At 39.3% G+C, this 15,421-nt stretch overlaps 1 protein-coding gene across 1 annotated transcript in view; it reads left to right on the top strand.

Annotated features, from left to right (window-relative positions):
* The window catches only part of PTPN14 (protein tyrosine phosphatase non-receptor type 14), a 110,389-nt gene that overhangs the window by 61,833 nt on the left and 33,135 nt on the right, over window positions 1–15,421 (top strand). The window contains exons 4-7 of the mRNA XM_038134137.1: window positions 7,659–7,756; window positions 9,894–9,961; window positions 12,908–12,978; window positions 14,629–14,716. Coding sequence (XP_037990065.1) covers window positions 7,659–7,756; window positions 9,894–9,961; window positions 12,908–12,978; window positions 14,629–14,716 — 325 coding nt within the window. The remainder of the gene's footprint in view (window positions 1–7,658; window positions 7,757–9,893; window positions 9,962–12,907; window positions 12,979–14,628; window positions 14,717–15,421) is intronic.

Below are 15,421 nucleotides of genomic sequence, written 5' to 3'. Positions count from 1 at the left end.
ATGTAGCTTTTTCTAAGTGAAAAGGTTCAGAAGACAAGAGAATATGGCTTCCCTGTTTTTTTTTGTTTTTTTTTTTTACTCTAAAAGGCATGTTGAAGTTTTGTGCTGTATAATTCTTTAGGTATTTGGATTAACTCTGATAAAATTATAGGTGGTTGTAAGGGAGTTTATTGTGCTTATAAATTGTAGTGGGGCTCCCTGTAATTTGTTATAATTAATTCAGTAGTTCAAGAGCAGAAAATCAAGATCAGGTTGTGGCATGCCTTCTTTTCTTGCAAAAGCATGCCATTACTGGCCTTTTTATTTAAAGTTTCACTTTGTGCTTGTGGGTTTATTTGAACTTGGAGTATGCAAAATGCATAATACATTCTTAAGAAAACTGCACAAGTACAGAGGAAGGACCTGTTGTGGTTGGGGGGGGAGGGTCGTGTTTAAATGTAGAGAAATTGGTGGATACTGTGGAGCTGCATCTGGTGGCTAAGCCTCTCATGGAAGGAGTGCGTGTTTTGGAAGGCTTGTGTCATGTCTGCAGGCTGCAACAGGGCCTGGGTGCATGTCTAAGCTTGTGGCCCATCAGAAATGGCAGGAAAAGAAAACCACTGGCAGAGCACTTCTTTCCTATGTGTGCTCCCTCTTTTGCTGTCAGTGAGAGTGCAGAGTGTGATGCTGTTGTCTCCTGCTCATTGCTGAGGGCTTTGCTGGCCGTCCTTTGAACTCTGGGCAACAAAGAGCCACCACAGTTTGATATCAGGCTACACTGGAAGCACGTACTGCTTATATGGGAGAGGTTATAGAGTCTGTGTTACTTTCCTAAATAGCCAATTTGTAGTGCAAACATACTTTTCTTTAAGCGTTGTATTTTTCTGCAGAAATTAGGCATTATTGATTAATTCATGCCAAAATAAAAACCTTATTGCTCTTAAAATACTTGGCATTTACTTCTGAAATCATGTGCCAGCTGTGTGAAGAACTGGAGGAGGTGGAGACTTGGGATTTTAATTGTCTTTTGGGGAATGCACGCAAATGAACAACCTTTCAGCTGTTGAAATGGAGGTGGTAAACAACAACTAAGCAATGCACAATTCTTATCATGCTGTCTTCAGCTGTGCAAAGGTTTTCCTGTTCTAGTATCCTTAGCCAGGAGCTGACTGTGGAGCTGGCCCTCAACCTTTGGAAGGCATTGGCCTTTGGTAGGAACCTCGCTGGCCAGCTGTGGTAGCTGGCTTTTCACTGTGTGCCTCAGTGCAGCTCACCATCAAGCCAGGCATCCAGGCTCTGCATCATTTGTCCTTATCTCACAACCTGCACATCATAATAAATGGAAAGTGACCATCACTGTGAAGTTAGTCGGTTGGAGCCAAATCCCCTCTTTTCCCCTTCAACTATAACGTGTTGCTTTTAAAAGAGAGATTGAGTGATCTGGAAGTTGGTGATAGGAACTGTGTTTTGATCTGTTCTCCTTTTTTTCAGTCAAATGTGTTACTGTGATGCTATCCCAGCATTGTTCTGTCTCATTAGGAAGGGGAATGACACAAATCTTTCCATGTATTTATTTTGGTTTTAGTGTCAGTCATGTTTTCCATCCAGCTGCTGGAGGAAGTCAGGATGTAGGCAGTTGGATGCTGCTTTTGAACAGAGTCATTTCTCAGTTACCTGAAGCTAGCCTTGACCTACCCTCTAAGGTTGCTATGATCAAAGGGCTCTTACCCTGGAAGATGTTATGACTCTGTTTTTACTATTGGTATTGACAGTTTGAGCTTCTGAAGGAATTTCCTCCTGCATGTGTGACAAAAGCTCTTTCGTCTCCTTTGCTCTCTTTTTCTGGCAAGTCTGCTGATCTTCCTAAAGGTCTGTGACAGGATGTGGTAGACTCATTCTCAATAATACCCTTCCAAAAATATTACCCTTCTATTGGTGGAAAAACTGTCATTGCTTTTTATATTCTAACACAAATCCCATGTAAATGGCTTTTGTCTAGTACTGTGAAACACCAGACTTTTGCTGGGAGAGAAGCTGATGAAATTCCAAAGGAGTGAACTAGGGATGGTGTTTATCAACACCATCTAAGTTTTTAAAGTGGCAAAGACAAGGCATTAGCTCTGTGTTACTGAAAATGACATCATGGATCTATGTATCTCTTTTTTTTTTTTTTTTTAAGTGCCTTTAGATTAAGATGTGCTGATTGAATCCTTGCCTCCAAAATGTGTTTCAGCATGCTCAGGCACAAACCTGAGTCAAACACCGTCTTTGCCAATATACTGATGTTGTGTTTGAAAAGACCAGTCTTGTCTGCCTGTCTACCATATAAAATCCAGTCCAAGTTTGCAAGTCAGATTTGTTGCAGAATGATCCACATGATATAAGCAGCATCCAGTAAGTAGTACTCTGGTCTGAGACTTGGGAACAAAACCTTAGATATCCCAAATCTGCCTTGGATTCCTGCCCAATTTTACATGAGTAGTTTCACCAAACTCAGATATTCTATGAAGTTAGGCTAATGATCATTAATACATCAAAGCATGTTTTTCTCAGAAAAGCTACCACTAAGAGTTAAGTAGTAATATGATTGTCTTAAATATGTAATAAATAAATAGAAATCACTTTTCAGTCATTATTAGGGAGTTCCTTTGGTTGCCCTGAATAGCCAAGTCATGGGCTCTTCTACCTCAAGAGCTGAGAAAATATATCCTCAAAATGAAAAATGGGCTTCTATTTCAAATGTAACATATAGGTATCTATGGAATCCTGTTGCTAAACAGTATAAAAGCCAAAATCATGGCAGGTTTTAAGGTGTCAGGTGAACAACAGACACATCAATATCAAAGCTGGTGCTTAAAATAATTTTAGTAAATGATAAAAGACTTCTGTTCTGGAGAAACCGCTTCCCCTGTGGGCACATTATTGCATAAGTGTACATTGCAGCGTCTCTCCTCAGAAATATATTACCATACTAAGATAATCTCAAATGAGCTGACTTGGACTGTTGTTGTGACTCAATGAGACTTTTATTGTGTTCCTAATTTTAGAAGATCGTATTGTACTCTAATTGCAATTTTTTTTTAAGTTGGAAAAGAGCTGAAGTTCTTGAGCTAAACCACTGGTGGACCAATCTGTTTCTCCGTTGAGTCTTAAAGGTTTCTTCTTTTGGAGGTATGAAATGGTAGAGTAGTTCTCTTTTCCTCCAGAGAAGTTAAATTACATAGCTATGTAGTTATCCAATTGATAGGCTTGGTGCCAAAATGGTACCTAATGAGTTATAAAAAAGTTAGTCATGCCAGTAATAGCATCATTAGAAATGATTGTAAAGGAGTTGTACCTCTTGGGTAACTAATACGTGTTTTGTAGTGCTTTGTTTATTTTCAGATACACTCAAGGTAAATATTTATTGGTATTGAAACTGTGATGTATTTATACTGGCTCAAAATTTCCAAATAAAACAAACTGATTAAAAAACAACCAAAAAAAAGCTTTTTAAGTGTTTCCTGCTGCATTGGAGGTACAAACCCTCCCTGATGTACAGAGAAGGAAAGTAAAACCTGTGAAAAATAACAAAAATCCAGACAGGTCACATTGCGGTATTCAAACCATTTTACACCTTATAAACCCAATACTGTCACCTTTTTGTATAAACTATAAATTTAGATTGTAAACCCCTGGGACAAAAAGAATTTTTTTTTGTTCTGTTTCTTTACATTTTCTAGCAGAGTTTGATGCTACTTGATTACTAAGGCTAGTGGATCTGATAATACCGAGTAATGATTAAGGTAAGGAAGTATTTGCCTTGTGGTTCTTTGTGGAAGTCACTAGTAAGAAAATCCTGAAGATGCAGTGCAATTACTCTGCAAACCTAACCCATATTCTTACTTTTGTAAACTATCCTTTTATTTTCTCTACAAAAACCTCACTTCTTGTGCTGGTCAGGCCAGGTTCTGTGTGGCTGGTGATATATGAAATGTTAGTTGTTGAGGAGAATAGAAATCAGTGAAATTGAGTTATTTTCTGCATGTATCAAATGCCAACAGGGATTTTACGTTAGGTAAACAGTGGTGATGGAAGGGTGCAATGAATTCAGTGACACTCTACAAACACCCACATTCTTTTTTGAAGTGACAGGAGAGCAAATGTGAACCCTGGTCCCGGGGGAGATCCATGCAGAATTGTTTAAGCAAATGGAGTTCCCCTACATTTATGCAGCTGTAGCAGAGTTTGAATCTGGGTGTTGCAATTAAATTTTAAAATAGTACCCTTATCTCCTGTTCACTAATACTATTGGATTTTGGTGGGCTTTTTTCCTTTAATGGAATGGATTGCCAAAATGCTGATTCTGGAGTTGAGATGTTGTCTCATAGTCATCCAGTTGCAGCTTCTTTACTCTATAAAAATGTGCTTTTTGATGCCATACATGCAAATATAATTCCAATGTTTTGTGTGTTGGCTAAATAGAGTTGTGGGAAATGATATCCTTATAATGATGGCTTTGTTCAGACTTGTTGTCCACTCCCATTCCCCTTGGAATTAGCTACAGGCTGGCAAACTGCAGTAGCCTTTATTATATTAAATACACAATGGCTCTGCTAGTAGAGTTTAACCCAAAGAGAGCAATGAAGGTGAGAGATTTCAGCTCTAGGCTGACTCAGCTGTGGTGGTTTCTGCTGTCCTGCACTCCTCTGGTATGCCAAAATGGCTTTGTGATTAAAGCTTCGTAAATCTTAAGTTTAAATTTTTTGTCTTTTATTATTTGGGGGTGCAGATTGCAAACTTCTATTTTGTTCACTTTTCATAGGCTTTCCCAACTAAACCACCTAATAGAAGGCTTCTGAAATGCATGTTTTTATTTGCTGTCCTGGAACAACTTTCCTCAGTGAATCTATAGCTGAAACATTTTTTAAATGTTTGATTTCCCTCAAATTATAGATCTACTTTTGCAATCCAAGCAAACATAGAGCAGTCTCAGTTAGCATAGTGGTATAATAACAGCATTTAATTTAATTTCAGATGGAGGAGCCTCAAATCCCTGACAGAACTTGGGCCAGTTGCTCCTCTCCGTTGGCTGGGCAGGGAGCCTGACCACAGTTTTGCAGCATGGCTGAGCCATGAATCTGCGGCTGGTGGAGTTATTAGAGCCTTCTAGTGGAGCTTCCTCCAGGATATCCTCCTCCTCTGCTTTGACACTGGAATTAGCCACCCTAGTCCATGCCTGGGGACTTATGTCCCAGTTAATGCTTTATTTGAACACCATGAAAAGACTTGTCAGGGGACTCTTTAGGTGGATGTCACTTGTCACTGTCAGTCCAGGGTCGAAGGGGAAGCAGGTACCAGCCACAGGTTTCTGCCTCAATCTTCTTCAGATTATTTTGGCAATTCCACTGAAACAGGTGCCAGAACCACAGCAAGTGATTGCATTTCAGTGAGTTTGCCTGTGAGAAGTGACAACTTTTTCCGTGAGATTTTTTTTTTCCTGACAGATACAGTAGTTAATGGCAGAGCACTAATTATGTACATCCCTTGAACTCTTACTGCGTGCTAATCTACAATATGTCCTAAATCCTAAACTCACTAGATGATCTTTAAGGTTCATCCCAACCCAACCCATTCTATGATTCCATAATGTTATAGAATATTTCTAATAAGATTTTTAAATGTGAGTCCTTCCTGACCATCAGGTGAAACACCTGTAAAGAGACATCTTTCTCAGATTGTGGTGCTGTCAGCTGTCTGTGAATGTGTAACTGTGTGAATGAGTGTGAGTGTGTAACAGTGTGTGTGCTCTTTATTTGCCCTAACATTTCTAACATCAATGTTGGGGGAAAATTGTGGAGGCAGCTCTTGAGAATTCCACATTGTCCAAGGCAGACACTAAGCAATGTTTCCTCCTTGCTTTCATCATATTCCTATGGCAAGTCAAATGGCAACTCAAACCCCACAGCAATGTTTCCTTTGAAAGCCTAGGTCATAATATTTGATACTACAGTAACTGCACTGGCACTGTATTTTTTAGATGCTTACCTAAGTAATCCTTCCTGTGATTTGTCTGTAGTTTTGTGGATACTGTGGTTGAAATCATGGTTCCTCTACAGCTGCTGACATTCTTGACTTCTGTACAGCTAGGATGTTACAATAAGATTTGACATTGGTTTGAGTCTCATGTAGCCTCTTAACACTGTGTTTGTTTTAACAATAGATTTATTTTTATGGCAGATATAGATTTTACTCTCCTTGTTAGACTAGAATATGTAACTCATGTGTATATGTTCCATGGACCCAATAGCTGCTTTGGGGATTACAAGTCTTAAAGACCAAATTCATCAAACACTTGCTCACCTGCACAGTTGATAAAGCAGCTCACGTCAAGCTTCTGTGAAAGCACGCATGTTTTCAGAGTTAGGATTTGGTCACTGTAAAGGAATGGAAAGAAGCTGATTTGTCTCTTGGACTGAGCCAGTGTAAAAACTGGGGCTGAGGTACAGGGCCCAGGCTGAGAAACTGTATGCTTTTCAGTCTGGCACTTTCAATCAAATTTCAAAATCCCCATCTGTTTTAATCTTTATTAGGCTGTGTGAAAGCCAAATCTGAGCATTTTAAATGAGATTATATTTTTCTTATACCTCAACACAAACATTAATATTTGCAAGCATAGTTAAAGGCAGTGCAGTTCATGGTCTGTGGTGATGTTGCAGTAGTTCTCCCTTCCTCTGGGACTGGGAAGGAAAGTGACTTGCACTCTAAAGCAAGGCCAGAACAGCTTCTTTGTTAAGAGCTTCAGAGGCAAGGTCAGATGTGGTTGTAGCTGAGCACAGTTAGGAGTTTGCTGCCCACAGACTTCGACTGATCTTCATTGTCTGCCTTGCAGAGCTTGCAGTCTCTGGGACTGGCTGGTGTGCTTGTGTACCAATTCTTTCTATCCCAGTTTATCTCAAGCAATTATTTCTTAAATCCATGGCCTTTTAAGTGGATTCCCTCCACTTTCAGTTTCAGGGGGCGAGCAGGCATGCAGCTGAAGGGTGCAGTGACCTCTGTGCTGCTGTGTCTGCTCACAGCCTGAAAAAGCCCATTTGTTGGGTTTTGAGGTTCTTAATTTGGATCACCCAGGTGTACCCAGGGGTTGGAAGCATGAGGCTGAAGGCACACGTGGACTGTGCTACAAGCTGTGTTTGCTTGGGTTGTGTGTCTTAGTCATCCTTACACATGAAAAATGCCAATTAATAAACCTTTTATAGGGGCCAGAGTTTAAGGTAAATCAGCAGACCAAAGTGCATAGCTAAAATTCTGTTTCTTCAATCAAAATGGTAACAATGGATCAAAAACAATAGAAGCAACATGGAGAAGCCCCTTTTTGCATTGGGGATTGCATGGTCTCTATAAAATTTACGAAAGAGGTAATCTTCACAGATGCCCCTCTTCTATGGGATCTGGGGAACCCAAACTACAACCTTTTATTTTACCTTTCATCCATCTGGAAGCATTGCACAGGTAGGGATCATATTGGTTTGTTACGGTAATGAGGAGCTTCTGAAGCTGGGTACAGACCTGCTGTTTAACAACCCAACCTGTTTGGGGTGGTTTTTTCCTTCCTTTCCACAGTCTTTTTTTTCCCTGTAAGAAATGTGCAAGCATATAGATATTGTAATCTGTATGCCTTTTTTTTTTTTTTTTTGTAGATATCAGTATTACCTACAGGTGAAAAAGGATGTTCTTGATGGGCGATTGATATCCTCATTCGAGCAGGGAATTCGTCTGGCTGGTCTGGCAGTGCAAGGTAGGATGACGTGACCCCATAGGCTTTGTCCAGGAATGGCTCTTTTGGTTCGTCCTTCATCTTGACTGGGCACTGAGGCCCTGTATGACTCCTACTCACAGCAGCTGGGTTTCCAATTGTTTCCGAAGTGCATGGGTGGACTGCTGTGGATGAAACACTCACAGCCTCAGGGTGGGAATGAGGTACCACATCACAGTGCTCAACTTTCCTATTTCTAAAATTCATGCAAGCAGATCTCAACAAAACTCCAGTTCTTCCAGCCCTGACCACGGAGTACTTCTCAGTAATGAAATTGCTTCATGTTCTCTGGTTTCAAATGCAAATTACATCAAAAAGCATGGCAGCAGCTTTAATTTTGTCTTTAATTAAAATCTCATTTTGCTGTATAGTGCTATATGAAGTATGAAAGAACACATGACCATAATTGTTATGTGAGTTATAAGTTAATAATAAACTACTTCTTACAATATGGTTTTTATTCTGAGGCTCCTAAGGACATCAATAAAAGTAGGATCATAAAATGTGTATGTGCAGAGGAAGAAGCCCTGTATTTGGACAAAGTGTGTTTCAGTCTATCCACAGCTGAGAACTTGAGGCAGAGTTTCAACAATGATGTTCTCTGCATTGCTCTCTGATGAGTGGGAAGGGGGAAGTATATACATGAATAGCAAACACGAGAATCTGATTCTTGACAATTAAAGGTTCAATGGAGAGAAATGCTTTTATGGTCTTTTTCTAGAGCAGTAGAAATGCTGTGTTTGTATCTTATATCTTTGCTAAAAATTGAAGGGAAAATGTTTCCTGTCAATTCTTGAAATGTTTGTCTAGTAAAGGGAAATACATGTATAAGATTCCATAATGAATCTTTTAATTTAGGTAAATGAAGATTTTCCAGTGTGTAAGTTAGGTCTGAATAGATACTGAATATGTTTTTGGAGCTTTTTCCTAATTTTGAGAGTGAGTCAGTCCTACTGTTCCTGACCTTGTATTACTTTCTTTGTCCTTTGCATGTGATGCAACCAAAGGTATTTGAAATACTTATTTCTTTTAAATTTGCAGACTCTTGTTTCATGCCAATTTTGATTTCTTTCTGTTTATGTTAAAACATTACTCTGAGGTAGAAACAAAATGAAACTGCATTTTTGGCATCCTGCAATACGTGTAGTAGCTTTGAAAGAATGTTTAGATAAAATGATTTATGGTGGGGATTTCCAGCTCCTATAATATGAGAATCTTGTAAATGGCGTTTGATCCTGTTCAATTAATATAAAATAAAAACCTCCTGGCAAGATACTCTTTTGATATAAGTCGTTGTATATTTAACAGATAGATAAATATAGGCATTGTTTGGGGTTTTTTAATGTAGTTTAGCCTTTAGTAAGCATTTCCAAAACTCCACAGTCTCAAGAACATTTAGACAAGAATCCTCAGCCTGACACATGAGTCAATGTGAGCATGGAGATGAGTATCTTTTGGAGAAATGTAGAAGAAGCAGAGAAGTGAGTAGAAAGGTGTGGGCCAGTCAGTTAAACCAACACAGTGCCTGCACTGCTAGGTTGGCTGCAGAAGGATAAACCTTCCCCTATGCTGGTTATTGGCAATTTTTAATAAAACTGACCTTTAACCTTTTTAGGTTAAACTTAAACCTTTATAGGTTTTTAACCTTTATAGGCTGTAAAATTAATCTTTTGTTCAACTGTGTAGAATTGTAGCAGAGTTAAGTTAAATTTTCTATTTTTTTGCCTGGTCAGGATTGGAAATGGTGGAGAAGCAAAGGTGTGCACAATTTTTAAGGAGACTGAGCAATCCCAGCATTTTTTTAATGGGGGTATGATTTTGAGAAGGCTACAGAAAAACAAGCTCTTGCACTCCTGATGGTTAAGCATTGCAAATAATCATCATATTAGGGATCAAAGAAAGAAATTACTTGTTGGCTGTCACTTGATCTCTGGTAATAACACTATTATTTTCAGACCTCCATGTTAAGAGCTAAAGTACAATCAAAAGTCTTTGTGCTGGGCTGTGGCTTCAGAGAGAACTTGCCCACTTGAAATCAAGCATCTGTGCAAAGGTTGAGTGTGGTCTTGACATGTGTGGAAAGTGCCAAAATGAGTAATTGTGTTGGTTTTTTTTCCAGCTGATTTTGGAGACTATAATCAGTTTGAATCTCATGACTTCCTCCGAGAATATGTTTTGTTTCCTATGGTGAGTTCCTTATCCCTCTGTTTTGTGGTCTTTTGTGAATAATTTCTCCATGACTCAGAGATGGCTTTGTTGATAACAGTGTAAAAACACCAGCACTGGACTAGTGAAAGCAAAATTTTCTCCCCGAAACTTGATTGCAACTGAATTATTCTATGCTATGGAATGTCAGCCCATTTTCAGTTCCTGTTGAGCCTCCACTAGGAACTGGTGCCTATAAAAGAAACAGATATCTTTGAATCAAAAAAGAATTTGCAGCTGTTTTAAAAGTTGTGTATTCGCAGTACTGAGGTATGAGCAACATGGCATATCAAGGGGATGTAAGGACTGCTGCTGTAGTAAAGGTTGTGTCACAGGACAAACCCTGCAGCCATTCCCGAAGAGAATGTGGATTTACATCAGCTGACTATTGCGCTCAAGTGAAACCTGAATCAGGTCTTCTCAAAATGTTCTCCAGGGAACATTTGCTGTAAATTCAGTTTGCATTTGGAAGCTAGCAAATAACTTGAATGTTTAGGGAAGGAGCTTAGATCACTAATGATGTTGGAAATTTGGTGACAGATGCCAAGCACTTGCAGTTTGTGACATTGAGATTCTCTGGGAGGATGAATTAGAGAAGAAAAAACCAAAACAAATGCCTGTTGAAGCTAAGGCTGGCTTTGTCTTAGATGAACAAGTCCATCAGCATGGGTATTTAGTGTAATCTTCATAAATATAAAAGATTATGGAATTCTTTCCAACTGGAAAAAATATCTGGAAGCAGGGTGGGGTTCCCATGACCTGAGTGTTGCTGCCTGGAAGTTAAGGCATCTGGTTTCCCTCTGCAATTAGTGGAGTGGTAGAGGGAGAATGATTCATCTCAGTGTAATTTGAAGGCTTGAGAAGCATTTCATCCCACTTATCCATGCTCTTTGTATAGGAACTGCAGTGGACAGTTCATCTTAAGTCCAAAAAGGTGACATCTGCCTGGTGTCTTGAAGTGAAAGTGCGATTTTGAGCCCCTAGATAGTTCAGTACAATCTGAAAAAAAAGCAGTAGGGAGATGGGATTTTACAGAGATCTGAATATGCTTTATGTAGAATATACATGTAAAATGTGGCTTCAGTACTAACCTTTCACTAATAAACTTCTGTTATCTTCTCTGTGGAGCAGAATTTCTTTGGTTAGCCATCTTATCTATTGCTAAATAATTTATGATCTTGTGTATAGTTGATGTCTTATGAAATCATGTATGATAGCCTAAATGGCAAAGAAGATGGCTGAAAATATGTTTTGTAAATGAACTTCTGCAAAGTTCTTTCAATACAAAATGAATCATAGTGTGGTTTGGGTTGGAAGGGACCCTAAGGATCAAAGAGTTTCAAGCTCCCTGCCATGAGGAGGCACACCTCCCATTAGACCAGGTTGCTTAATGCCCCCATCCAGCCTGGTCTTGAATACTGCCAGGGATATACTGGTACTATTTTTCTGTTCAGAAAAAAATTAGAGGAGGTTTTAGGTCTCTAGATAAGCTTTCAGATGGTTAATTTCTCTGTGGTTCAGCAATTTACTCTTTGGGCCCATCTCAGAACCTCTATTTTTGTGTCAGCTGCCTTCATGGTGGTGTGGTCAGCTCTCTTCTATTTTGCATGTTTACCATTGCTTTGTGGTATTTTGCCTTTCATCCATGCAACTATTGCTAAATTTAAGAAGATCAGCAGAGTGTCTGCTTCCTACACCTTCAGAAGCCTACTCTTAAATCAACTATTTCTCTAGACATTTCTTTTCTCTTTGCTCTTCTGGGGAGGATGGACAACCTGAAAGTAAGTATTTCACTGCAAGTTCAGTAACAGTGGCTAAGTGCTGCAGATACAAACGAGTCCCTAAGCAAGTTGGGGGATTTGAGTGAATTTGGGGCATAGAAAAAGCCTTCACTGAGAACATTGCTATGAATTCATTAGGGCTTGTGGATGAGGGAGGGACAACTGCGTTCATGCTGTTTGATCTTGTGAGGCTACAATGTGTGTCAAATGGCATTTCTTCAGCAGTGAAAAGAACAAAGTTATGTACACAGTACACCCCACAGGTGTGTGGCTGTGCATAGGCATGTACCATGCCATTTTTCATTAGCACGCTACCACTTTCACATTTTTTTGTGGCAGAAGCAAATATCAGAGGGGAGGGCCCCATTGAGCAAGAAGCAGTGTGTTTAAGTACATTACATGCAGCCTTAAGGCTTTCTTCAACAAAAGTAAGGACTTTGAGGTTTTGCAAGAAAGTTTTTCAGCTTCCTTTTTTTGGCCTTGAATTTATGAGTAGACTTCCTTTATTAACTTGCTCCCAGTTATTTCAGAGTTGTTTCTACCGCACGTTATTAAATTTGAAGAGTATAAAAATTTCTGCTCAGAAATGTGTTGCAAGCATAAAGCAGGTTTTAATGCATTTTCGAAGAAGTAGCAAAACTCAATCCCTTTAACATGAGGGAGTACCTGTATGTTGCAGGAAAAAAATACTAATGAATTAATTTTCCATCTTTTCATTTTCAAAAAATACTCATTAATTCATTTTCCATCTTTCCATGGTCTGTGTAGTATATTGTTTTTAAAAGGTATATATTATTTTGTAGATTTCCAAATTTTTTAAGGACTTGTTCAGTACTTATCCAGGAAAAAGTCCTTTATCCGCACTCTGTATTCTGTTTTTTTTTTTTTTTTAATAATAAGGATCTTACCCCTTTTTTTAACAGTATCTCTTTACCCCCTCAAAAGAAGGTAAAAAAAAAAATCAGAGTTTTGTGTTATTCTCATGTATTTTCAGCATCCCATGCTTTGAATTTTCAATGCGGTCAGTTATAGTTTCTCTCTCTGTAACTACAAATCTTGAACTGTCTGCTGTCATAATTTCTCTCTGCCATTTTATCCTCTCTCTCTTTGGTTGTCTAGTTTTTTATGCTGCTTCATGTTCTTACAGGATTGGACCCAGGATGAAGCTGTCCTGGAGGACCTGACTCAGAAGGTTGCTCAGGAGCACCGAACTCACAGGTGAGCTTGACATGATAAAGTTTGGGCTATTAAAAAAAAAAAAAAAAATCATCATTCTAGTACTTCTCTGCCTCCCCATGCATTCCTGGCAGCGTTTAACTAGCTTATCTTCATGTTGCTGTTATGCTTTGTGTCACTGGATTTTTAATTAGTCTATCACAGAAGATTATCTGCCTCTTGTAAACACAAAATGGCTGAGGAACTTAATCCCAAATAAACGAGAATTTACACCCTTAAGTTTAATGAGCATGTGTAACCCTACTTGTGCTATGCAGTAGACTCCTTTCTCTTTCTGATTTCATTTAAATCCTGATGTGAAAGACCCTGTGTCTTGATCGGTGGCGATCCGAGAGCCTTTTTCAAGAGGACAGGGGTACAAATGCTCTCAGTGTAATGGAAATGAAAATAACAGGAATTGGGTTTGAAGTCTCAAGGAGAAGACACAGTATACTGTTACTAGTTAATAAGCTAGGAGTGTGTGCATTAGTGCTTCAGTAAAAAAACTTTCTTTGTGAGCAAGTGTCTTTCATGTTGTCCAGGTGGTGGAAGTGTTCACACCTCTAGAGTGCTGTTATGGGGAAAAAATGGCAGTGCCCACATGTCATATGCAATAGGAATATTATGTGAAGGATGCTGCATTCCCCATTACATGAGAGAAAGTGGTTGTAAAAGGACAAATACCAATCTCTGAGTCTAAGGCCGTTCTCAGTTTTGAGTTTCAATGCAAGCCTGGGCCTTTGATGCAACCAAAGGAATAACTTCCAAGCTGGCCATGAACAGGCCTGGTTCTGTTCTCTCCCTGCCATGGGCTGCTTGTGTGATCTTGGTTAACTCACAGACTTGAAAGGAAAGATTTCTCACCTGCTGTGCTCTATAGTGCTATTTCTGCAACACAAAGAGCAAATACTTCCCCTCACTTCAGCAGGTAGATCATATTCCACCTCCCTTCTCCCAGGTATTTGTCTGGTTCCTAAATTTCTGTTTGTAAGCTGTGGTAAGGAGAAGTAAAGAGGGGAAAAATAATATAGTGGCCTTTTTTTTGAGCAACCTGGAATCTATTCTGACCTCCTTTTGAGAATTGAAATCTGTTTGAATTCCTGAGCTGTGACAGGAGCGTGTGTAGACACGTGTGTAAAAGTTTTCAGCTGGTTTGTTCTCACTTATGAAAGAGAATCTGTTCAACTTTTGGATTTAGTGCCTGTGTTTTTGAGCAGCCAACTTGAAAATGTAGGTCTTTCCTTTTAAGTCATTTTAGGAAGCTCCAGTGGCCTTGTATAATATTCAGGCGGATTAGCACTCCTATGGTTCAAGTTGTCCATCCAAAACTCTTCACAACCTGGTGGTTTAATAAAGCCTGGAGAAGATTTTATGTGTGTGGAAGGAGCTGAGTAATGTGGTCAGTTCTGTTTGCTCCTCCTGTCATTTGAACTGTGCTTTGTACCTTACCTTAGTGACATTTAGTAAAATTTCCCCTCTTGCTGAAAGTGATCCTAATGTTGAAAGTTATCTTTGTGTTGTGAATTTCTAGGCACGTTTCCAAAGCGTCCTCTCAAGTGGTTTGTGAAACTCGCAATTTTTTTTGCTAGTATTTTTGTGTGTGTGTGTGTGTGATATTGAACTATTCGCTGCCTTTTGTTAATCTAATTGCAGTGGCATTACAGCAGCAGAGGCTGAGCTAATGTACATCAATGAAGTGGAACGTCTGGATGGGTTTGGACAGGAAATTTTCCCTGTGAAGGTATGTTAGTGTGTATTATAAAAGAGCCTCTGAATCAAATGATGCAGAACTCTGCAGCAACCTTTGGTCTGCATGCAAGTCATGTTTGTCCAAAAGAGACAGGACTTGTTTAACTGCTTCAGAGGGTGAAATGGCTGCTGGTAGTTTGAATGGACATTGCAACATGAGGGTTACTTAGGCCTATAGTGCTGCTTCTCTTCCATGAAAATCCTGGTTACAGAAGAAGTTGCTATGTTCTAGGGTGTGCTCTCTTGGGAGTAAGAGATGCTCCTTGCTTTTCTTTCATGTGCTGTCTATGGGAGAGTGGTCAGGGCAAATGAATTTCAGCTCTGGTCATCTTTAACAGGATAGGAAAATGAGACCTTTTCATGTTGCTACTTACCAAGCATTACCTTCACTTTTCCTTAGTTTCCTATATGTGCACACAGGTCCCCGACGCATTTTTAATAAGGGGGAATTTCAGGGATTATTTTGCATTTGCAGTCACTTTCCCTTCACTGGAAGTCCCATCCTACCATGGGTTGTCTGGATGTGTGGCTTTATGGAGCACATGGTGCCATGATAAAGTTGTGCTGAGAAACTGAAAACCACTCTTCCCAACATGACCCATTTCTTTTTGCTAACCTATCCGGACACCATAAGTGGTGGATTGTGAGTGGTTTTCCTGCTAGTTAAAGATAAATTGGAATTTAAAAACAAACCCAG

Source organism: Motacilla alba, chromosome 3, assembly GCF_015832195.1.
Source record: "Motacilla alba alba isolate MOTALB_02 chromosome 3, Motacilla_alba_V1.0_pri, whole genome shotgun sequence".
Taxonomy (NCBI): domain Eukaryota; kingdom Metazoa; phylum Chordata; class Aves; order Passeriformes; family Motacillidae; genus Motacilla; species Motacilla alba.
The sequence above is the reverse complement of the archived record's forward strand: the minus strand, read 5'-3'. Positions and strand labels throughout refer to the sequence as shown.